We start from the raw sequence: 22,851 nt of genomic DNA, 5'->3' as shown, positions 1-22,851 counted from the left end.
GAGACCAAAGCCAGGTCCCTACCGCAGCCGCGGCGCCAGCAGGAGGGAGGGAGGCGGGGGGAGAGGCAGAGGGGGAAGGGAGAAGGGCGGGCTCCTTACGCCCAGTCCCGCGCTCACCGTCCGTGCCGGCAGATTCGCTACAAACGGCGCGACCACTCCGGATCCCGAGTATCGCAACTTCTGTCTCCAGAAACTCAACTCTAAGATGGAGGCGCTAGAAAAGCCCTGTAAGGTGTCCAGGGGCCCTTCCGAATCCCAGAGAATGGCCTCTCGAACCTCAGCGGGCGGGCGGGGATCTGTGGCGAAAGTGCAGCTCGGCAGCGCCGCGGCGCCGAGTTTACCCTGCGCAGACGCCGTCGCCGCTGCTGCTGCCGCCGCCGCTGCCACTGCCTTTGCCGCCACCGTCTCCGCCGCCGCCGTCCCCGCGCTGCCTCCGGGAGCCTCCATTGTTCCGGCGGCGCCGGGTCCCGAGACCCGGCAACCTAGGGGCCTTCGAAAGGGGCGGCGGCCGCCGGAATTGAGACGCTCGGGCGCCGGCGGGACTGGGAGCGGCAGGGGTCAGCGCGGGAATCCCAGGGAGCCGGGCCAGAGCGTGGGGCGGCAGGGGGTCGGGGTGGCGTGGTCTGCAGTCTCCGGAATTGGGGCTCTCCCTCCCCGCCCCGTCTTTCCCCGCCGGCCTCCTTAAGTGGGGTCGGAGCCCCGGCGGGCGTCCCCGGCGATGAGCCCGGACTCGAGGTGGCCGGTGAGTACGAGCCAGGGACCAGGGCGGGAGTGGCAAGTCGGGAAGGGGTAGGCTAGTTTCGTGGGGCACGCACTGAAACTGCCCGGCCCGAGGGTCGGGCCACTCTAGCTAGAAGAACTGACAGTGCATTCGCCCCCAGCCCGCATCCCTGGGCAACAGTGTATCCCTTCGGGGCTGCCTGGGTCATTGGCAGAAGGAGAGCCTAGTTCAACTTGTACACTTTGATCAAGGGGAAACGTCGCCGCATCCGGGAGAGGGCTGCGGGCACCGCCTGGGCCTGGTCTGATCCCTCTGGCCTCCGCCCCCTACTTCCTCCAGTCCCCTGAGAGCCTTGGGCAGATGCGGTCGTCATACCCCAGGGCCTGGGGCCCTCCCCACGGACTTTCGGGTCTAAGTTTCCGTGTCTCTTCTCTGTGCATCTGCTGCTGAGTCCCAGCGGAACGTTTGCTGGGGGCTCTGTGCTGCTTAGGGAGCTAGGGCAGCAGAGTTGCAGCCTTCACCAGGGACTCATTGAAACAGTAGAGTTTGTTTGTGCTTCTGATTGGTTTGTTCAAAGATAGCCACAGGTAGGAAGTAAGGGCAGTTTAAGTAGTTTTAATGAAATGGCAATCAGGGCCTTGGACAGAGTGGCTGGAGCTGATCACTGGCTGGGTTAAGTCACAGGAGAAGAACTCTTGTTAGTCAGGGAGCTCAGGGTGGCTTTGTTTGGAATGGTGCCCAGCCCATGGTTAAATTGTTGAATTCAGCTAGGCCTGGAGAAATTGGGGCAGTCTCTGACCAAGCTGGGCTTCCTGGGGGCTGGTGCCATCTGCTGTCTCCACTCACCCAGGAACACTGGAGAGAAGGAAGGGAGGGCTCTAAGGACCAGCGTGGAGCTGAGTGCGCTGGACTGCCATGCTCCTGTTTGTACTCTTAAGGCCTGGTGGCATCCCTAGAGCTAGGGCATAGGCTTACCCCAGAGGCCTCAGAAAGTCACCGATTCTTTCTGTCATCCATTTATTTCTGCTGGAGTCCAGGACCAAATCATTTTGGCCACCGATTCAAACTTCTGCATGGGCTGACACTAGTCTTCATCCATCTCAGTCCCTAATCTGGTGATCCCTTCATTTAGCTATTCATTCAACAAATTATTTATTCATTTGCCAAAACAATATTGCATGCCAGGTTCTGGGGCTATGAAAGTAGGTAGGCTCTGGTGTCTGCACTGTACAGCTCCCAGTCTAGTGGAAGGAGAGAGAGAACTTTCAGTGTGGTGAGTGCCGTGGTGGAGGTGAGGATGAAATGCTGTGGAAACACAGCTCTGTGTGAGATAGACGAAGAAATCATAATAGAAGTGACATTTGAGCCATGTTTTGAAGAATGAGTAGGAGCTCACTAATCAGGGAGGGTGGAAGGCATTCTAAATAGAGATCATTTTGGGGGAATGAGAGCTGGTAACATTCAGAGAATGGCAAGTTGCTCTGTTTAGACAGAAATACAGCTATAACTGGTGAAAAGAAGGATCTAGAAAGGAAGACTAAGGCCACAGAATGAAAGGAACACCCTGACTGTCATCATAAGGAATGTGGATATTATCCTGAAATCAGTGGGGGGCATCAGGAGGCTTCTAATCAAAACACTGATATGATTAATGCTACTTGGTAGAAAGACCATTATGGATACATTTATGTGAGAAAAAGCTAGAACCGAGACATAGGGCAGGATGATCAGACAAGAGGTAATAATGCCAAGACCATGGCCATAGTGTGGACGAGATGGCATTTGGATCTGCTGTAGAGGCTGGCTGGCCAGGACCCTTGGGGAAAGGGAGGGCTGGAGAGAGCGGAGTGGGTGGCCCAGGCCTACGCTAACTGATCTGTACATTCTAGATGTGACAGCATGGGGGTGGACTTTGACGTGAAGACTTTCTGCCACAACTTGCGGGCAACTAAGCCACCCTATGAGTGCCCCGTGGAGACCTGCCGCAAGGTCTACAAGAGTTACAGTGGGATTGAGTACCATCTGTACCACTACGACCATGACAACCCACCGCCCCCACAGCAGACCCCACTCCGAAAGCACAAGAAGAAGGGGCGCCAGTCACGCCCAGCCAACAAGCAGTCGCCCAGCCCCTCAGAGGTGTCCCAGTCACCCAGCCGTGAGGTGATGAGTTACGCACAGGCCCAGCGCATGGTGGAAGTGGACTTGCACGGCCGCGTGCACCGCATCAGCATCTTTGACAACCTGGATGTGGTGTCTGAGGATGAGGAGGCCCCCGAGGAGGCGCCTGAGAACGGCAGCAATAAGGAGAACACTGAGACACCGGCCGCTACTCCCAAGTCAGGCAAGCATAAGAACAAGGAGAAACGCAAGGACTCCAACCATCACCACCACCACAATGCTTCTGCGAGCACCACTCCCAAGCTGCCAGAGGTGGTCTACCGGGAGTTGGAGCAGGATACCCCTGATGCCCCGCCCCGGCCAACTTCCTATTACCGGTAAGGCCACCTCCGCCTCCCAACTCTGGAAAACTGGTCAAGCAGGGCTTAGGAGCCAAAGACAGGTGACAAGCAACAGATAGGAAATGGCAGAGGTAAAGCATAGCAGCAACACACTGGCCCTGCCAAGGCAGGCATGCCCCAGCTAGCGGTGATGGCCGTTCCTGTACACTGCCACAAGCTGGACCCTGCCCTGGGCGCTTTATAGCCATTCTCTTGTCTTATTCTCACAGCTCGCTCAGGTAGGTTTTGTTCACGGGTGAGGAAACCATAGTCCAGAAGAAGGACCAGACTTATGAGTAGTCACGTGCCAGTAGATAGCTGAACTGGGATTCAAACCCATATTCCTCTGACTCCAGAGTGGCTACAGTATCAAAGGGTCCCATCTGTTGTTCTTGACCCTTTCTACTCCATCACTGTGACCTTGGGAAAGGCATCTCTTTGGCTTTTGGTGTTCCAGTGATACCATCTGCAGTGCAGATATAATTTTCCTCTGCTAGCCTCAATGTGGAAGACTAGGGACACTGACTTCATAGAGTCCTAAAAGCTGTTTGTAACTCTGTATAAGTAATTTCCCCATTACTTGTCGAGTTATTATCACCTATCCTTTAGCATGCAGAAGCAGTGTTTTCATCACCTATGTTTCACACTCCTCTAAGAACCCTTTTATTTCATTTAACTGTTTCTTGGTATCCCACTTCCTTCCAAAAATTTGTCACAGTGGCTCCTAATAAAAATCACAGTCAAAAGGCTAAATTTCTTTCAACGTGAGGTAAAAAAATGGAGTAGGGGAAGTATGGTGGTGAAACTACATTCAGAAACCCTAGCTAAAGGATGGAACAAACACCAAGTGTGAGACTTCTTTCTGAGAGTCTTGGCATCCAAGTCAAAGAGGGCACTTGGGTGAGGCAGTTAAGCAGCTGTCTTTGGTATCAGCTAATCAGAAGGCCTGATCTCTGACAAGGACTTCTTAGAAAGGTTTTAATGTGAAAGGTAGTTTTTACCAAATGTAGGTACTAAATCTCAGTTCTTTACAAGCAGATTTTGGGGAACTCAAGTGACTTTCTTTCCTTTCACCCCTGTCCACATGCCAGCCTGTCTTTTCCTCCTCTCTTCCATCCTTCCATCTGTCCAGCCCAGCTCCATGTCCTTCTGGCTTTTCACTGTCTCTCTTATCTGTTAGTGCTCACTGCCATGCCCACCTCCCAACACACAGGCCCCTCTCCGGGGGCTGCCCTCTCCCCTCATGATTCTTCAGCACTCTCTGCTCCCTTAGGCAGCACAGCTTAGCTCCTGCTCATTTTCTTCATCCTTCCACTCAGAGTCACTCTTTCCTCCTGTGGATCAGATTTGTTCTCCAGGCAGCAGCTCTCAGCTGGTCCCCTACAATCAGTTGGGAGGTGTGTTGCATGTAATTTGTTACTACTCTTAGCAGAACTGCCTGTTTTGGAAATGATTTACTTTTTATGTAAATGTGACAAGATTCGAGGTCGTCTCTCTAACAACACCACTGGCTCTTGCTCCCATCTGATAAACTTTCTCAAGGGGGAGAGGGAGGGTGGAGTGTCAGCTGGCGCATCAGGAATCGCACATGACACGCAGCCTACCTTATCTGCGCCACAGCCTGTAATCTGAGTACTGTGGGCGTGTGCTGTGCACCATCACGTAGTGTTACGCGTGTCAGGGCAGAGAAGAGGTTGAGAGCTGGTGCCAAGGCCTGGAATGGGCCAGATGGTTCACACTAGCCCTGAGCCACACCCTTTCTCAAGGATGAAGATGTTGCAGTCACCTTGGGGACGAGGTGAAGGGCTAAGCAAGAAGGTGCTTCTGACAGACACAGCACTTTAGTCTGTCCTCCCTTCCACTCTCAAAATGTCCTTCAGGTGAACAACACTGACTGCCTCTTTCTGTGTGGTTAATCAGATATGGTCCTTGCCTCTATCCACATAGTGCAGGGGTTAAGACACAAAAACAGTTATAATGCAAGACAGGGCCGGGCAGAGCTATACCAAAGCTAATAATCAAGCTAACATTTATTGAGTACTTGCTCCAGGTACGTTTCTGAGCACTTTACCTATATTAACTCATCTAATGTTCCCAACAGCTGTGTGAAAGAGGTTCAAGTTAGTATCCCCACTTTACAGATGTGGAAACCAAGACCCTGAGAGGTTAGCTCACTTGCCTGCTGTCACCCAGAGCACAGCTCTGGAGCCTATGCTTGCCTGGCCTACTGTGGCTTGCAGAGTCGCATGTTCCTTATGGAGAGCAAAGTGGAGGCCTGGGAACTAACATTTATCTAGGGCCTGCTACGTACCACTTGATTCAGCCCATTCATTTTTAATTAATTGCATTTAATTCTGATGCCTTAGGAAATGAAGGGTATTCTCCTCATTCTCTCATCAATAAAACTGAGGTTTAGGAAAGAGCAGGGATGTCCTGGATGTCCCACAGTAACAGAGCCAGGACCTAACTGACTGTTAAGTGTGTGTCCAGGTGTGTTAGAGGCCAAAGCCGTGTTCTTTGCTGTCGTTGCTCCCTGTAGCTTTACATAGCAGAGTCAGGCCACCTGGAGTGCGCACGGCAGGGGAGTAGGGAGCCTGCTCTGTACCCCAGGTGCATGGAGCCACCCCTGGCTGCAGTCCCGCGGGCCCAGTGAGTGCTGTGGAGTGGAGTTTGAATCCTAGGTCTGCCACTTCCTGGTTCTGTGAACCACCTGTGTGGGACACTTAACTTCCCAAAGCTTCCGGTTTCCTCCTCTATAAAGTGAGGGCAAGAAGAACATTGACCCAAGGACTGTGGGGAAGATAACTGTGATGACTTAGCACAATGCCCGGTCATAGTAAATGCTCAGTAAATATTAGCTATCCTGACTGTTACCTCCCAAGGCTTTCCAGAGAGCAAAGAGTACCTAGATTCTGAGGGAGCCCTGAGCTGCTGCTGCACCAGCTGAGAGAAGACCTACAGCAGCTCCATTCAGGATACAGCCAGCTGGTACTCAAACAAATGTAAATTGGCAAGTGAAAACCGAGGACCTTCCTGCCCCTGACTCTTTGTGCCATCACCCAGACCACTGCAATCAGGGGTCCTAGCCGCCCCATCCTTCTCCCTTCAGGATCTTGTTGAGCCTCTGCATCTCAAAGGAGGCAGTGTGGCAGATAGGACGTGAGCTTTGAGCTCGGCATGCCTGGGTTCACATCCCAGCTCTTCCACTTTCTCACAAGAGAGCTGGGCCAGGTGAATTCACTGCCCCAAACGTTAGGTTTCCTTTTCGGCACGACAAGAATGATGACAGGCCTTATGGTGCCTGGAGTAAAGGTGAGGCTAGAATGAGACAACATATACATCAAGGCACGGGCCTGGAACAGGGTGAGTGCTCCACAGATGTAACCCACGTTCTTTAAGGGAGGGAAATCCCAACCTTCTGATGCCGAGCTGCCTGTGTGCACTGCAGGTATATTGAGAAGTCGGCGGAGGAGCTGGATGAGGAGGTTGAGTACGACATGGATGAGGAGGACTACATCTGGCTAGATATCATGAACGAGCGGCGGAAGACGGAGGGCGTGAGTCCCATTCCGCAGGAGATCTTTGAGTACTTAATGGACCGGCTGGAGAAGGAGTCGTACTTTGAGAGCCACAATAAAGGCGACCCCAATGCGCTCGTAGACGAGGATGCTGTGTGCTGTATCTGCAATGACGGCGAGTGCCAGAACAGCAACGTCATCCTTTTCTGTGACATGTGCAACCTGGCCGTGCACCAGGAGTGCTACGGTGTCCCCTACATCCCCGAGGGCCAGTGGCTGTGCCGCCGCTGCCTGCAGTCACCCTCCCGCGCTGTGGACTGCGCCCTGTGCCCCAACAAGGGTGGTGCCTTCAAGCAGACAGATGATGGGCGCTGGGCCCATGTGGTGTGTGCCCTTTGGATCCCCGAGGTCTGCTTTGCCAACACAGTCTTCCTGGAGCCCATTGACAGCATTGAGCACATCCCGCCCGCGCGCTGGAAGCTGACCTGCTACATTTGCAAACAGCGAGGCTCAGGGGCCTGCATCCAATGCCATAAGGCCAACTGCTACACAGCCTTCCACGTGACGTGTGCCCAACAGGCTGGCCTTTACATGAAGATGGAGCCTGTGCGGGAGACAGGTGCCAATGGCACCTCCTTCAGCGTCCGCAAGACCGCCTACTGCGACATCCACACACCCCCAGGTTCAGCGCGTCGCCTGCCTGCCCTGTCCCACAGTGAAGGGGAGGAGGAGGAGGAGGAGGAAGAAGATGAGGGTAAGAGTTGGAGCTCAGAGAAGGTCAAGAAGGCCAAGGCCAAGTCCCGGATCAAGATGAAGAAGGCACGGAAGATCCTGGCAGAGAAACGGGCAGCGGCCCCTGTGGTGTCTGTGCCTTGCATTCCACCGCACAGGTACGGGGGAGCAGATGGGCGGGCCGGGCAGGGAAGAAGCCCTGTTGGAGACCGGCAGTCCCCTGAGTGGAGGGAGAGGCTTGGGCTTTCTTCCTGTCAGGAGCTCCCTAGAGGTGGTGGTTGTTTTTAGTATCTAAAGAGATTAGCTCTAGCAGGTCACCTGACTTTTACGTTAGGAACCAGAGACTTCAGCTCTTCTCTGACCAACTTGGCAGGTGTATTTGAAACTGCCCTCCATATTGCTGGGGTGGTGTAAGTTAGGAAGTAAGACGATGGAGTAGCCACCAGCCGCAGTGGAAGAAATAGTCTGACTCTGAAGGGAGAACAGAATGGAAAAGAGGGAAGGAAATGCTCAAGGAATTGTGTTATGGCCACAGATGAGGGCTGTGAGCATTAGTTACTTTTTACTCTCTCTTCTGCTACCTAGACAATTTCCTGTAGTTGACTGCTGTGTTGTAGTACTTCATCTTAAAACCTTCCCAGGCTCAGCCCGAGTTGGGTGTCCCAGGGTCAGTTAGTACTCAGGGCTGCAGTGACAATAAGCAGTCTTCGGGGCCAGGCTCGCTCACCCACCCTGTGAACAGGGTTAGTACTGGGAGCTTGGCTTCCTGTCTCCTGAGGTGCCCTTGACAGCCAGCTGTGTTTGTTCTTCTTTGCCCTAGCCCAGTGTCACAGGCCTTCTTGACAATAGATTTATTCCCTATTGAGCCCCACTCAGAAACCCTCATGGGCCAAAGACCCCTGTTCTTTGTGAGAAAATCAAAGCCTAAGAGGTTTTTCTTCTCTTTGCTCTCCTGTTTCCCAGGCTCAGTAAAATCACTAACCGCCTGACCATCCAAAGGAAGAGCCAGTTCATGCAGAGGCTGCACAGCTATTGGACGCTGAAGAGGCAGTCGCGGAATGGGGTCCCGCTGCTGCGTCGCCTACAGACCCACCTGCAGTCTCAGAGGAACTGCGACCAAGTCGGGGTACTATGTCAGCTTCCCTGTGGGCTCTGGAAACTAACGCCAGGGGGACGAGGGCAGAGAGTTTTCATTGGTTTGTTTTTCTGTACCATCTAGCATGTGGGATCTCAGTTCCCCAGCCAGGGATCGAACCAGTGCTCCCTGCATTGGAAGCACAGAGTCTTAACCACTGGACCACCAGGGAGGTCCTGAGAATAGAGATTTGCGACTGCAGTTTCCAATCCCTGAGGGCTTGGGCTGTTTGTTCCTTTAAAGTAGACCTCAAATCAGGCTAAGGATGAGATCCTTACACATTCTCCTTCATGCATTATTCCTTGTGTTCATCCTTTCATTCACAACAAGCATATACTGAGTACCAACTCCACTGGGCTCAACAGCCACAGTGGGTTGCAGAGCTTCCACTTTAGCTGGTAAGCCTACCAAGAGATCACTGTGCTCCCAGCTTTGGTTTTCTTGCCCTTGACCCAAGTTTCCTGGGCTCTTGTTGCCTCTGGCTCTCTCATCATCTCCTCATCCCCCTTTTGCCTCTTCAGAGAGATTCCGAGGATAAGAACTGGGCCCTCAAAGAACAGCTTAAGTCCTGGCAGCGGCTTCGGCATGACCTGGAGCGAGCACGGCTGCTGGTGGAGCTGATTCGCAAGCGGGAGAAACTCAAAAGGGAGACGGTGAGTGCTCCTCAACCAGCTCTTTTTTACAGTGGAGAAAACAGACCCAGGAAAACAGAAAAGTATGTGTCCCCTGGCCGGGAAGCAACAGAGCTAATGTGAGAGTAAGGTAACCTGGAGCTCAGTTTGCTCTCAGGCTCTTCAGAAGCAGAATGTCACAGGAGAGTTTTATGAATGGACTCCTAAATGATGTGATGCAGGTAGCTGGTGCTGGATGTTCAAGCAAGGGGAAGTCCATGGTAGTGAAGTGCACCCAGTGTGGGGTAGGAAGGAAGGCGAGTTCCCACGCCAGCTACAGCTACCTCCCCAGACCTCTCCGCCAGGGACCAGCCTCGGCCTGGCTGACAGGCTTTTATGTGTGCCAGATCAAGGTCCAGCAGATCGCCATGGAGATGCAGCTGACCCCCTTTCTCATCCTCCTTCGAAAAACCTTGGAGCAGCTCCAGGAGAAGGACACGGGCAACATCTTCAGCGAGCCGGTCCCTCTGTCTGAGGTAACCGAATTGGACGAAGTAAGAATCCCTTCCCCTCACTCCACCTTCTTTCTGTTCCTCTCCCAGATGGACCCTTGCCGCAGGTCTGGGCCAGGGGCTAGGAGGGGACCATGAAGAGAGGGGCTGGTGGCTCTGGGGCTCCGGGATGAACCGGAACCACAGGCATCACCTGGACTCTGTCTTGTCCCTGTCGTACCTCAAGGGCCCAGAATGGGAGGCAGTCTGCACTCCTTCCCCAGAGGCAGGGACTGAGTCTGCCAAGTGAATAAGCCCAGGGCAGGAAGACACTTTCCGGGTGCTGAACCCTAGAACGGAGAATTTAGAAGGCTCAGCACCTAAAGAACCATCTCTGAAGCCCTAGGTCCTGACTGGCAGACTCTTCTCTCTAAAAGGTATAAAATGAGAGACCTGAGGCAGCTGCCTCCTTACATGGCTTACTGATAAGTAAAAAGAGCTATAGGAATGCAGGGTGGTGTTACTTCCAGAGGCTCCCCCTAGCCATTTTGGTATTAAAACCTCATGTGGCTCTAGGATTCGGCTGTAATTGCACTGCTGTTTTCCAAGCAAGGAAAAGAAGGCCCAGGGAGGCTAAGAGGCTTGCCAAGGTCACACAGCTTGTGACTACTAAAGTCCAGACTAAAATCCAGCTTTCTTTTCCCCTGTGCTGTATGCCTGCCTCTGACTGTAGTAGGAGGAGGTTGCTGGATGCATTTCAAGGGAGGTTGTTAGGAACAGGGGTTCAGGGGGAATGAGGAACATACCTCCACTTAGCTACACCTCCCGTATTCTCCCAGGTACCTGACTACCTCGACCACATCAAAAAGCCTATGGACTTTTTCACCATGAAGCAGAACTTGGAGGCTTACCGCTACCTGAACTTTGATGATTTTGAGGAGGACTTCAACCTCATCGTCAGCAACTGCCTCAAGTATAATGCCAAGGATACCATCTTCTACCGGGCAGCAGTGCGGCTCCGTGAGCAGGGTGGCGCGGTGCTCCGCCAGGCCCGGCGCCAGGCAGAAAAAATGGGCATTGACTTTGAGACGGGCATGCATATCCCCCACAGCCTGACTGGAGACGAAGCCCCACACCACACCGAAGATGGTGGGTGATAAGTCACACATACACGTAGAGGCCAATGCCAGGGATGAACAGCTTTCCAAAAGTCCCCTCCTGGGAGCAGGCAGTATAGGCAGGAAGCAGCTAGTCTGAGCAGTGGCACGCTAGCCCCAGGAATGCTCTCGAAGCCAGACTTGGTGAATGGAGAGCAATCCCCGCCTTTCTGCATCTTGGTGCTACTGTTTTACAGCCGCTCCCGGTGAGAAGCGGAGGGGAGAAGAGTGACTTTCTGGTTGCCTGCCCAGGTTCACGGGGCCCAGAGGGCTGCCCTGAGACTGACCTCTCATCCCCTGTTCCCACCCCCCTGCAGCAGAGGAAGAGCGGCTGGTCCTGCTAGAGAACCAGAAGCACCTGCCAGTGGAAGAGCAGCTAAAGTTGCTGCTTGAACGGCTGGATGAGGTGAACTCCAGCAAGCAGAGCGTGGGCCGCTCTCGGCGCGCCAAGATGATCAAGAAAGAGATGACGGCGCTGCGGAGGAAGCTTGCCCACCAGCGGGAGACTGGACGGGATGGACCTGAACGACACGGCCCCTCCAGCCGGGGCAGCCTGACACCCCACCCAGCGGCCTGTGACAAGGACGGGCAGACAGACAGTGCCGCCGAGGAGAGCAGCAGCCAGGAGACAAGCAAAGGTCTGAACCCCATGGCATGATGGACCCCAAGGCCAGCCAGACTTGGACTCTGCAGCACACACTCAGCCCCTGCCAGCCCCCCGGGCAGAGGTCCCTCCTACTCAGCTAGCTGTACTTTCTCCCTCCTTCCCCTTTCAGGGGCCTCTTAGCTGCCTCTCTGGCTATTTGTGTGAGAGAAGTGTTCCCAACTCCCTGCCCCCCAAACGATCTCCCCTGCTCTAGCTGAAGTTATGTCCTATATCCCCAGGGCCTACTGTAGACAGATGCCCTTCCCACTTCAGGCCCCTCACCGACTCTCCTTCTCTCTTTCTCTGCTCCAGGCCTGGGTCCCAACATGTCCTCAACCCCCGCACTTGAGGTGGGCAGGAGAACCTCAGTTCTGTTCTCCAAAAAGAACCCGAAGACAGCTGGACCGCCCAAGAGGCCGGGCCGGCCCCCCAAAAACCGGGAGAGCCAGATGACCCCCAGCCACGGAGGCAGTCCTGTGGGGCCCCCCCAGCTCCCCATCATGGGCTCCCTACGTCAGCGCAAGCGGGGTAGGAGCCCTCGGCCCAGTTCGAGTTCAGACAGCGACAGTGATAAATCCACAGAAGACCCCCCAATGGGTGAGCCTCACCATCACCCAGCCCCTCCAATAGAGTGAGCGAAGCTGCCATCCTTCCCAGTATAACTCCCAGCTAGCCCTTCATTTGCCCATAATATATCAGAGCTAGAAGGGCCCTTAGGAAGCCTGTCATTCAACCCCCTCACTTTATAGATGGGGAACCTGAAGCCCAGAGCCACTAACCCACCCAGATTCCCATCCAGGGTGCCCTCCATTTTATCACTTCACCTTTCCTCTTCTCATTCTCCTTGGGGAATCTCCTTTAAGCCACTGTGTCCTAAGGCTAGTAACTGCCAAGGGAAGTGCAAGGGGTGGGGCAGGGCTGTGGCCAGCTGTGATGGACACTGCCCAGAGCTGGCTCTGCTGGCCGAGGTTGGAGGAATTTTCCAGCACAGAATGGAAAGCCAAGCTCTGAGTCCCCCCCAGTAGATCTCTGATCTGCATCTTACTGACTGATTCCTTCCCTCCCGCCCCCTACCCACAACCAAGACTTACCAGCCAATGGCTTCAGCGGTGGAAACCAGCCAGTAAAGAAGAGTTTCTTGGTGTATCGTAACGACTGCAGCCTTCCTCGGAGCAGCTCAGACTCGGAATCCAGCAGCAGTAGCAGCAGCAGTGCTGCCTCCGACCGGACCAGGTACCAGCCCTCTTGGTTTAAACCTGCCTCCAGGATGGCCTTCCAAATTTCCCTGTGAGGAGTCTGGTGGCAGCCATCTCCACCTAGATTAAGATGGCTCAGACCAAAGGTTCTCTGCAAAATAAATAGAACAGATGAGACTGTCACCATAATGAAATAGAGGGGACCATCCTTGGTTAAGTTCATGCTTTAGAACAGAGGGCTTCCCTGGTAGCTCAGATGGTAAAGAATCCACCTGCAATGTGAGAGGCCCGGGTTCAATCCCTGGGTCAGAAAGATCCCCTGGATAAGGGAATGGCAACCCACTCCAGTATTCTTGCCTAGGAAATCCCACTGACAGAGAAGCCTGGCAGGCTACAGTCCATGGGGTTGCAAAGAATTGGACATGATTGAGCAACTAACACTTTCACTTTTCACTTAGAACAGAGTGCATAAACTGATTCGTGGTGACCTGGATTTGACCTACGGACATATTTTGTTTGGCCAGCATGATAGTTAAAAAAAACAACCCAGAAGTGGCACATAAAATTTCCAGTTTCTGTATTCCCTTTAAAAATCAGACCTAGCATTTCTGGCCACTGTTGCCTTAAGATAGGGCATACACTCATCACTACTGCTGTATCCAGCCCACTTCAGTCAGATCACCCCCAAATCCCTGAGGGCACTTGAGTCTGAAATTATTTAATTAGCCTCTGCTTTCCAAAAGTCTTAGACCACTTAGGGGCCAAGAGAAGACACCCACCATGCCATTCCCCACTCTTGCCCTCCTCTTGAGTTGAGCATCCCTTTTGTCCACAGTACAACACCTTCAAAACAAGGCCGGGGCAAGCCCTCCTTCTCTCGGGGCACATTCCCAGAGGACAGCAGTGAAGATACCTCAGGCACTGAGAATGAGGCCTACTCCGTGGGCACTGGCCGCGGCGTGGGCCACAGCAGTAAGTACGCCCACCCAAAGCCAGGGATGCTGGGGGCCTGGTGTCAGGGCCTTGCCAGACCCCTGGCTGCTGATCCGTCCCCTCTCTCCCATTCCTGTGAAGTTGTAAGGAAGAGTCTGGGCCGGGGAGCTGGCTGGCTATCAGAGGATGAGGATTCCCCTCTGGACGCTCTGGACCTGGTGTGGGCCAAATGCCGAGGGTATCCATCGTACCCAGCTCTGGTAGGCTTTTGCTTTTCTCGTCATACCCCTTGTCTTCCAGCCCCAAGACATACACTCAAAAGCAGCAGACCTCCTACTCTCTGCTGAGCTGCAGAGCACACTAGTCTTTAGCAGATAATCACTTAGAGGTCCCTTGTTAGTTTCTCCATCTGTCCCTTTCTCTTCCCTTTACCTCTTGGGCTCAGAAACAGTTCAGCATGGGAAGAAGCTGAGGGTCAGCACTGCAACCCTAGTTAGATGATTATGTTTTTCTGTCCCCACTTTAGAGGTAGTCTCCAAATTCTTGGATAGGGTAAGCCTGGGGGAAGGAGGAGACTGAACTAACCAAGGTCTTATTACACCCTTAGATCATTGATCCAAAGATGCCCCGGGAAGGTATGTTCCACCATGGGGTTCCCATCCCTGTGCCCCCATTGGAGGTGCTGAAACTTGGAGAACAGATGACCCAAGAAGCCCGAGAGCATCTCTACCTCGTCCTCTTCTTTGACAACAAGAGAACTTGGTAAGGAAGGAGGGGAGCAGTCGATGTGACTCAGAGCCACAGACGCAGCCCCGGCTCCTGAAGGCAGGCTGCCAGGAAACTCCAGCACTGCCGCCTGGGCAATCATAAATCAGTGGGGGAGGGACTTAGATCGCTGAGCAAAAGGGTTGTGTTGACCAAGAGTCTGAGAGACTGAGTGGGTAGCAGCTGACAAACAGCTGTAGCTAGAAAACAGGACCACGAGTGACTGTGAAAAATGTAGGGGTGGCTCCGCACCCAGACTAAGGTGGCTTCTAGATTTAGTTTTCCCACCTCTGCCTCCATGGTGACAAGATGTGGGGGATAAAGCAGACATAATCATTGGGTCTCTGCATCCCTGTTCTGTCACACTTACAAATGTAGTCCTTTGTTGTTGTTGTTAATTGTCTGCGAAAGATATCTAATGTCAGTTAAGTCTGCCTGGAGCCCATGGGACAAGGTATCTCAGGCTAGGTCAGGGCTTCTTTTTGCACTCATAAATGTCCTGTGGTTATCCCCCAGTGTGACTGTCAACTGGGCTATTTTCATCACTAGCCTGTGAGCAGTTCTGGAGGGCAGGGACTGCATCTCTGGGTTTCTGTAACTCCCACCAGAGCCTGGCTCAGAATGGGCACTTAGGAGTTTCTGAAGGAAGCAACAAGTGAGGGAGGCTGGTGCTTGTTGCCCTCCCAAGAGATAAGAGATGACTTACTTGATCCTTGTCTCATCCTACAGGCAGTGGCTGCCCAGGACTAAGCTGGTTCCTCTGGGCGTGAACCAGGACCTTGACAAGGAGAAGATGCTGGAGGGCCGGAAATCTAACATCCGCAAGTCAGTTCAGATAGCCTACCACAGGGCCCTGCAGCACCGCAGCAAGGTGCAGGGCGAGCAGAGCAGCGAGACCAGCGACAGCGACTGATGCTGCCCAGCGCAGCCCAGCCTTCAGTGCCCTGCCGCCTTTCTCCTCCCCTTGGCTCACTGTCCTGGAGTGGCACCGGCCTCTGCACTGACTCATTCCTGGTCTTGGGGCCAGTCTCAGGGGAAGCTGGGTGGGGGAGGTCCCTCCCGCCCTGAGTGCAGCTGGACTGTACAGAACACTCCAAGGGCCCCTGGGGGCTCTGCGCAATGAGAGGGGAGGTCCCACAGGCCAGAAAGCTCCAGAGACCTCACGGCATTGTAGCGCAGGGTGGTGGGCCCAGGTTAGGACACTGTGTAAAACAGGCCATCCCACCACCCCTGCCTACTCGTGCCGGGAGAATCCCTAACTGCCTAGTGGCCTGAGGCCCCTGAGGTGGTGTGGTGAGCGGGCATCCGCCCAGCCTAGCAGTGGGACTGATGTCTGTCCAGCCCGGAAGAGGGGCACTAGGTGACCCCCTCCCCTGCTGTTGTAAATAATGTAATTAGCGGAGAATTTAAATTATTCTCATTTGTAACTGCGTTTCCGGGTCGCGCCAGAGTCATTTGGTACTAAAAAAAAGACTGGGGCCTGTCCCCACTTCCCTTCTTCCCATAGATTCCCCCACCTTTCAAACTGGTTTGTATTTATTTCAAAGGAAGAAAATATATTGATTCTTAGAAAATAAATGGTCTGTTTGGAATTCTTGGTTCTTGCCTTCTGCCAGGGCAAAGGGATGAAAAGGGAGGCTCTGTCCCTCAGGGATGGGAAATAATTGGGCTCAAGTGGTTGCTGGCTGTTGCATTTGTAAGACAAAGATACTATGACAGCTCCCATTCCCCAAGTATTTCACTGAGTGGTAGACTGCGCTGAAACACCTTAAGATCCACACTTTTGTATAATCCTTGCAATAACTATGGGGAAAGTTAATAGGATAGTTAATTCCATAAAGACACCAAGGTTTAGAAAAATTATGTAACTTGCCTAAGTTCCCACAACTAGGAAGTTGCAGAGCTAGAATTTGAATAAAAGCCTGTCTGCAAAGCAGGTTCTGTAACCAGTATGCCAATCTGCTGGAAGGAAAGAGTTTAGTGCCCATGCCTTCTTGAACTGCAGATGCTTCAAGTCCTTTGCCAGTTGGATGGTCCAAATACTTATTCAGAGTCAATATAGCTGTGACCTTCCCCTGTTTAGCTAGGGACTAGGCAGGAATATGGAGTGACACTTCATTCATTCCCCACCTTGACACCTCTTCAGACTGAAACATTTACTGGAGGAATGCCCTCTTCAGTGCTAGGCATCTGAGGGCTGGTGTCCCACGGAAGAGAGTAGCACAGGAAGCAGCCCCAGGGTCTTGTGACTACTGAGCAGTGGGCTGAAATGCCCCCAGGTTTACAGCCCTCTGCTAGATACTGTGTGGGAGAGACAGACAAATCAGCTGCCAGTCTGTCCCTTAAGGAATCTGCAGACTGATCATTGAGATACAGTAACCAAGAGTCACTATGCTAGAAGGGGAGAAACCGTCGAAACACAGTTCTTGTCTCTGGTTTTTGTGTCTTTCTCCAGGAGGGAGGTTTTGCCACATCTTCCCTGGACTAGGCAGCCGGCCCTGGCAACGGGGCTGCCCTGGGGCCACAGAGTTGGTGGTCCTAAGGCCTCTCTGGAGGCTCACAGAGGCCCCTTTCGGTAGGGCTTTCAGGTGGCGGGTGACGCCAGATGGGGCAGTCTGCGCAGAATCCCAGGAGGCAGGCCTCAGATGAGGAAGTCAGTGAGGCCTAAGGTTGCTCGGTGTCGAGGCTCTGGGACAAGCCCTTGGAGGGCAGAAACTCAGAGAGCGAGGGAGTAGGCAGATTTCTCGGGATCCAGACGCTGTAGAGACATCTCGGGCTCGGCTGGCCCGGAGCTGCGATCCGGGCACGATTCTCGGTGAGGGAGGAGTTCAGGGTAGCCAGGCTGATGAAGGTGAGGATCAGCCCGAAGAGGCTCGTTGAGAAAGGCCCCAAGGATGCCGGGGGACAGCACTTGGTTCTGCGGGCAGACAGGCCCTGAGGCATCGCAGGGCTCTGAGGAAAGCAGGCGGTGAGGACTGTGGCTTGAGGGCGCACTGTGCGTCTTGGCAGCGGAGCGCAGGGATGGGACGCGCCGGCGTGCCGAGTGCAGACAAACCCCACAGAGGAAAGGCCAACAGCGGGCAGCGAGCCCAGCTCGCGCCAACCGCTGCGGCGCCTAGAAAGGCCCGCCCCCTCCCCTCCACGCCCGATTCTCATTGGTGCCTCCCAACTCTCTGCGGATTGGTTACCTCTGGGTCCAATTAGCCTGGCCTGAGCCCTCCTTCCGGCGAGAGAGAGGTCGGCCCCCAGAGACAGCGGAAGAGCGCGCAAGCGCGCGCTTCACAAAGTCTTGGTAGCTTCAGGGGCTGGGTTTGCGTGCCCAAAGGCTATGAAGTGCGGGAGGGTCAAGACAGAGTGAAAGGGAAAAAGCGTTGAGAGAGCAGGGCCTGCGGGGAGTGGAGAAATTAAATAAAACTGCGGGCCTTAAATTAAGAGGCTAGGATTTGGTGGGTGAGGCCTTGAGGGGCGTGGTCTGTGGGGCCAGGTCTTTTGACAGGTAGAGCCCCTGCCGAGTGGGCAGGACCGTCGCGGGGCGGGGACTGACTGGAAATGTCAGTGGTCTCCCTTCTGCTGGGTAGCATGGGCCATCGCACTCTAGCCTCCTTCCCGGCCCTATGGGCCTCCATCCCCTGTCCACGCTCTGAGCTGCGCCTGGACCTGGTTCTGGCTTCTGGACAGTCTTTCCGGTGAGTGACCCTGAGTCTTGGCTCCTCAGCACCGCAGGCCCTGGGTGCAAAGGAACGTTGGGGGTGAAGGAAGGGTACCAAAGAGACCGAAGCACGAGTGGTGATCCTGTTAACTCCTTTATAAGGTGGAAAAGCCTGCGCGGTGCTGTTGCAAGAATTACATAGTATAATTGGTGTAAAAGAAAGCACTTGTGTTTTGCAGTTCGTGAGTCAGTTTTGTATGTGAAGCAGTTATAGGATAGGAGGGCCCCAAAGGGTGCAGAAAGGGGCATTGAGTGCTAGGGCTGCCATATGCCTGGGAGCGCAGGTGGAGGGAGCAAAGCCCTGCGCACTGGAGTGGCGTCCTGGCCGACCAGGTATGGACCCTGACCCAGACTGAGGAGCATCTCTACTGCACTGTGTACCGAGGGGACAAGGGCAGGGTTGGCAGGCCCACACTGGAAGAGCTAAAGGCCGTGCAACAGTACTTCCAGCTGGATGTCAGCCTTGCTCCACTGTATCACCATTGGAGTTCCGTGGACCCCCACTTTAAAGAGGTGGCTCAGAAATTCAAGGGTGAGTACAGAGCCTGAGGCAGAGGTTGGGTTGCTTGTGATTTGGTTAAGTTACTCGGTTTCACCATCTGTAAAGAGATTATATTTATCTGAGAATTTTATGAGGATTAAAGAAGATAATACATATAAAGTGCCTAGAATAGTGCCTGACACACAGTAATTATTATTACTACTGTTAATGTCCTGCTGGCCACCATAGTGAAGTGACAGGGATATTGAGCCAAATCCTGGCTGTGTGATCTGGGGCTGGTGACATCGTTCATTCTGTAAATGTTGCAGAGCATCATCTATGTGACTGGGAATACCACAGTGAACGAAACAAATCCCCAACCTTGTAGTGCTTACGTTGTGCGTTATTTGTCTGTGGAATGGGATAACACAAACCTCACAAGGTGCTACAAAGAATGAGAGCTCCAGTGTTACTGTCTTTAACAACACTGTCCCTTATTCCCCTAGGATCCCATTGGAGCCTAGGATCTGAGGGTAAGAAGAGGTCACTACCAACAGCAGGTGATTTCTCATTTCCCTACCTTTCTGGTCCCCAGGTGTGCGACTCCTGCAACTGGACCCCATCGAATGCCTTTTCTCTTTCATCTGTTCCTCCAACAACAACATTGCTCGCATCACTGGCATAGTGGAACGGCTCTGCCAGACCTTTGGACCTCGGCTCATCCAGCTTGATGATGTCACCTACCATGGCTTCCCCAGCTTGCAGGCCCTGTCTGGTGAGTAGCTGGGTCCCTGGCTCCAGGCCTTACAACCGCTTTCAGGGTCTGTTGAGTTCTCCCCTGATGCCTTTCTTCCATCTAAACGCTTTCTGCCTTTTTAAATACTGCTCTCACCCAGAACCACCCTGCCTGGTCTGGTCAGCCCCAGTTATACCTCCTCTTCCTTGTCCCTGAATTGTCAGCACTTCAGTGGTCTGTGCTTTTTGCCCATGAGTTCAATGGCTCATCAGAAGACATCTGTATACTGTGTACACTAGTTTGGGCTTAAGATACATGTTCTAGAGATAGCCTCCCTGGGACTGAATTTCAACTCTGGCACTTGACTTCTGTCTATATGACCTTGAGCTCATTATGTAGCCTCTCTGTGCTTCAGGTTCTTAATCCATTGAATGGGATAACAATAGCTCCAACCTGTCAGAGTTTCAAGAGGGTTGAGTAAAAGAATGCACACGGTGCACCTAGCATAGTGTTTGGCATATAGGAAGTAAGCAGAAAATTCAAATTGTTATCTCTGCTGTGAACCCAACAATTCTGCATCCAAAAACACACATGTTCTTCATGGGAGCTCTGTGAGGGATGTATTTTACAGAGGCAAGTACATCAGTTGGCAGATGTGAGAACAAGCTGGAAAAAGTGCTTAGTGCCTGCATAGCAAAGATGCAGCGCCCGCTAGAGAAAACAGAATGTTTTGGGTGCTTAGAAAACCCATCTTGGGTCTCAGCTCCCAGCTTAGTAGTCATAATACCTCTGGGAATTCATTCACTTCTCCAAGCTTCTCTTGTTTGTGGAATAGGAATGACAGTTTCTATCCAGAAGGGTTTGAGGCATGAATAAGGCAGTCGTGAGGTAGTGCAGTGCAGTGGGTTAAGAGCACCGGCTTGGTGTCCTAGACCTCAGTGCAAGGTCCCATCTCTGTCCTTTCTTGAGCAAGTTACTTAACCTCCTCTAAGCACTCATTTTCTTCATCTGTAAAGTGGGAAGAACAGTAGTATTGTCATCAAGGCCCTTGAGAAAAGCATGTAATAGAAACTGCTACTGTTATTATGACTGTTACTTTATTTATTTTTTAGATTATTTGTCTGCTCTGGGTCTTCATTGCTATGCATGGGCTTTCTCTAGTTGTGGCAAGCAGGGCCTACTCTTCATTGGGGTGGTTGGGCTTCTCATTGCGGTGGCTTCTCTTATTGTGGAGCACAGGCTCTAGGACTCGTGGACTTCAGTAGCTGCAGCTCTAGAGCACGGGCTCAGTCGTGTGGCACACAGGTTTAATTCCTCTGAGGCATGTGAGATCTTTTAGGACCAGGGGTTGAACCCATGTCCCCTGCATTGGCAGGTAGACTCAACCACTAGACCACCAGGGAAGCCCTATGTATTATTTTAGATCATGAATGTGAATTCATAAATTCACACCCTTTGGAAAGGTTAAAGAACTCAACTGAGGAGTTCTTCCACTAGCAAGTCCTTCTCAATCCCTCCTCCAGTGCACAGCACATAGTGCTCAGAAAACATTTGTAGAGGGGCAGAACCCAGGCTTCACTCTTTCCTTTGTATATGCAAGTGTCCTGGGGTCTCCCAGAGGATGGCAAGGTAGGAGAAGGGTACTTAGGAAAAGCATATGTGTCATTTACAGGGCTCACACACTAGCCTGGTGACAGGAAGGATTTGAGAATGTCTGACCCCTGTTCTCCTCCTCACTCCCCCACAGGGCCAGAGGTGGAAGCTCAGCTCAGGAATCTGGGCCTGGGGTACCGTGCCCGCTTTGTGAGTGCCAGTGCCCGAGCCATCCTGGAAGAACGGGGTGGACTTCCCTGGCTGCAGCAGCTGCGCAAGGCCCCCTATGAGGAGGCTCACAAGGCCCTCTGCACCCTGCCTGGAGTAGGCACCAAGGTGAGGCCTGGCGCTGGGAGGGGGGCAGGTAGAAGCTACTCTCACTCCCCATGCAGAGAGTAGCAGAGGAGGAGACTAACAAGGCAGTCCTGAGAGCTGGGTGTGGGCTTGGCTTCTGGAGGCAGAGTGGGAGGGAGAAAGGATACCAGCAGATGTTTTATTAGAGAAAATGTAGAATGCAGAAAGTGTATAAAAGACATTGCTCTTTGAATGCATTTTTAGAAAAACTATTTGTTCAGGTACATACGTACACTGCTGTATGTGTGCAGAAACTTCTGGAAGGAATCATAGGGAACTCAATAGTGGTTACCTTTTGGAAGACAAATAAGATGTTTCCAACTTTTTTTTTAAAAAACACCGTACTGTGTGACATGCAAGATCTTAGTTCCCTGACCAGGGATTGAACCCATTCCCCCTGCATTGGGAGCTCAGAGTCTTAACCACTGGATCACCAGGGAAGCTTTCCACTTTTCATTTTGTTCTTCCCTTAAAATTATATGTACTTACAGAACTTTTAAAAAAATTTTATTAAAGGAAAATTGCTTTACAGAATTTTGGGTTTTTTAATTTTTTTTATTAAAGGATAATAGACCTTCTTGTTTAATATCAAGAATGGTTAGGTATCAGAAAGATGATTGGGAATTTGGTATTTATTGTTTTATTTTGTATATTTCTCTGTACTTTAAAAATAAGTTTTTATTTAAATTACTCTTTTTAATGGGCTCTGAACTCCAGCCTAACATTAAATCTTGGTTCTGAGTCTCCCTATCTGTGTAACTTTGTCCAAATCACTTCACCTTCAGGACTTGTTTTCTTGTCTACAATAAACCTTCTTTTCAGGTTATGATGAAACTGGCACACATAAGATGTTTACCCAGTAGCACTCTCGTCACAGCTGTTTTTTAAATTATTAATAGAAAATACAGTAAGAGTGTCCTCAGAGTGGAGAAGGAAGCATTTGGCTTTGGGACTAGAAGCAGGTTGCTGACTGGACCCTGCCATTCATTCCTTTGTGGCTTACTGTGGCTTACTCTTTGTCTGTCAAAGGTGGCTGACTGCATCTGCCTAATGGCACTAGACAAACCCCAGGCTGTGCCGGTGGATGTCCACGTGTGGCAGATTGCCCAGCGTGACTACAGCTGGCACCCCACCACCAGCCAGGCCAAGGGCCCGAGCCCCCAGGCCAACAAGGAACTGGGTAAGGAGAGAGAGTGGGATGTCAGGGCTGGTATGTGTGGGCTGAGGTGGTAGAAATACAGTCTCCCTAAAACCCCATCCTTGTGGATAGAGAGCACAAGGGGCCATTTAACATCACCTCACCACTTCTGGTTTAGGTAATTTTTGTTGTTGTTGTTGTTTAGGTAACTTTTTCCGGAACCTGTGGGGACCTTATGCTGGCTGGGCCCAAGCAGTGAGTGTACCTAGGCTTCCCCTCCAACTCCAGCCCAGACCCCATAGGACTTCTCCGTGGCCCTGACCTATTTTCTTCTGCCTCCATTGCTGTCCCAGTCGAGCCTAAAGGACTCTCTACCCCAGCCCTGCCACCCATGAGCCCTTACAGCTCCCCACACTGCCCCACCAGTCCTGACC

General features: G+C 52.5%; 2 protein-coding genes across 9 annotated transcripts in view; both read left to right on the top strand.

Moving 5' to 3' along the window:
- Window positions 1-339: 339 nt before the first annotated feature.
- Window positions 340-15,984, top strand: BRPF1 (bromodomain and PHD finger containing 1). Of its 6 annotated transcripts, none has more exons than XM_004018288.5 (14): window positions 340-742; window positions 2,611-3,219; window positions 6,671-7,630; window positions 8,436-8,598; window positions 9,129-9,260; window positions 9,626-9,754; window positions 10,549-10,858; window positions 11,184-11,504; window positions 11,825-12,109; window positions 12,598-12,745; window positions 13,544-13,680; window positions 13,783-13,901; window positions 14,249-14,403; window positions 15,136-15,984. In XM_004018288.5, exons 2-14 carry the CDS (start codon window positions 2,621-2,623, stop codon window positions 15,317-15,319), a joined length of 3,642 nt encoding a protein of 1,213 aa, XP_004018337.2. In that variant the 5' UTR covers window positions 340-742; window positions 2,611-2,620; the 3' UTR covers window positions 15,320-15,984. The 6 variants fall into 6 exon arrangements, with proteins under 6 accessions (XP_004018337.2, XP_004018336.2, XP_011954899.2 ...); XM_004018287.5 differs by having other exon boundaries at window positions 9,626-9,772; XM_012099509.4 differs by lacking the exon at window positions 11,825-12,109.
- Window positions 15,985-17,653: 1,669 nt separating this feature from the next.
- Window positions 17,654-22,851, top strand: part of OGG1 (8-oxoguanine DNA glycosylase) — a 32,677-nt gene continuing 27,479 nt past the window's right edge. For 2 of the 3 annotated variants that reach the window (XR_009597506.1, XM_012099510.5), the window contains exons 1-5: window positions 17,654-18,092; window positions 18,400-18,647; window positions 19,192-19,371; window positions 21,080-21,261; window positions 22,309-22,459. Coding sequence is in view for 2 of the 3 variants with exons in the window: in XM_012099510.5 (XP_011954900.1) it covers window positions 17,956-18,092; window positions 18,400-18,647; window positions 19,192-19,371; window positions 21,080-21,261; window positions 22,309-22,459 (898 nt within the window). In the remaining variant the exon portion in view is untranslated. Of the gene's footprint in view, window positions 18,093-18,399; window positions 18,648-19,191; window positions 19,372-21,079; window positions 21,262-22,308; window positions 22,460-22,622; window positions 22,673-22,851 lie in introns of all 3 variants that reach the window. The other variant, XM_004018285.5, reaches the window with a different exon arrangement.

This window comes from Ovis aries, chromosome 19, assembly GCF_016772045.2.
Source record: "Ovis aries strain OAR_USU_Benz2616 breed Rambouillet chromosome 19, ARS-UI_Ramb_v3.0, whole genome shotgun sequence".
NCBI classification, from domain to species: Eukaryota; Metazoa; Chordata; class Mammalia; order Artiodactyla; family Bovidae; genus Ovis; species Ovis aries.
Note: the sequence above shows the minus strand (reverse complement) of the source record. Positions and strands in the feature narration are given on the sequence as shown.

Bases quoted from the DNA above. Each gene is read 5' to 3' on its own strand.
- BRPF1 (XM_027958107.2), top strand. From the start codon at position 2,621: ATGGGGGTGGACTTTGACGTGAAGACTTTCTGCCACAACTTGCGGGCA. The intron at 7,631-8,435 runs GTACGGGGGAGC...CCTGTTTCCCAG, and splicing joins CCTTGCATTCCACCGCACAG to GCTCAGTAAAATCACTAACC. The intron at 9,261-9,625 runs GTGAGTGCTCCT...TATGTGTGCCAG, and splicing joins AGAAACTCAAAAGGGAGACG to ATCAAGGTCCAGCAGATCGC.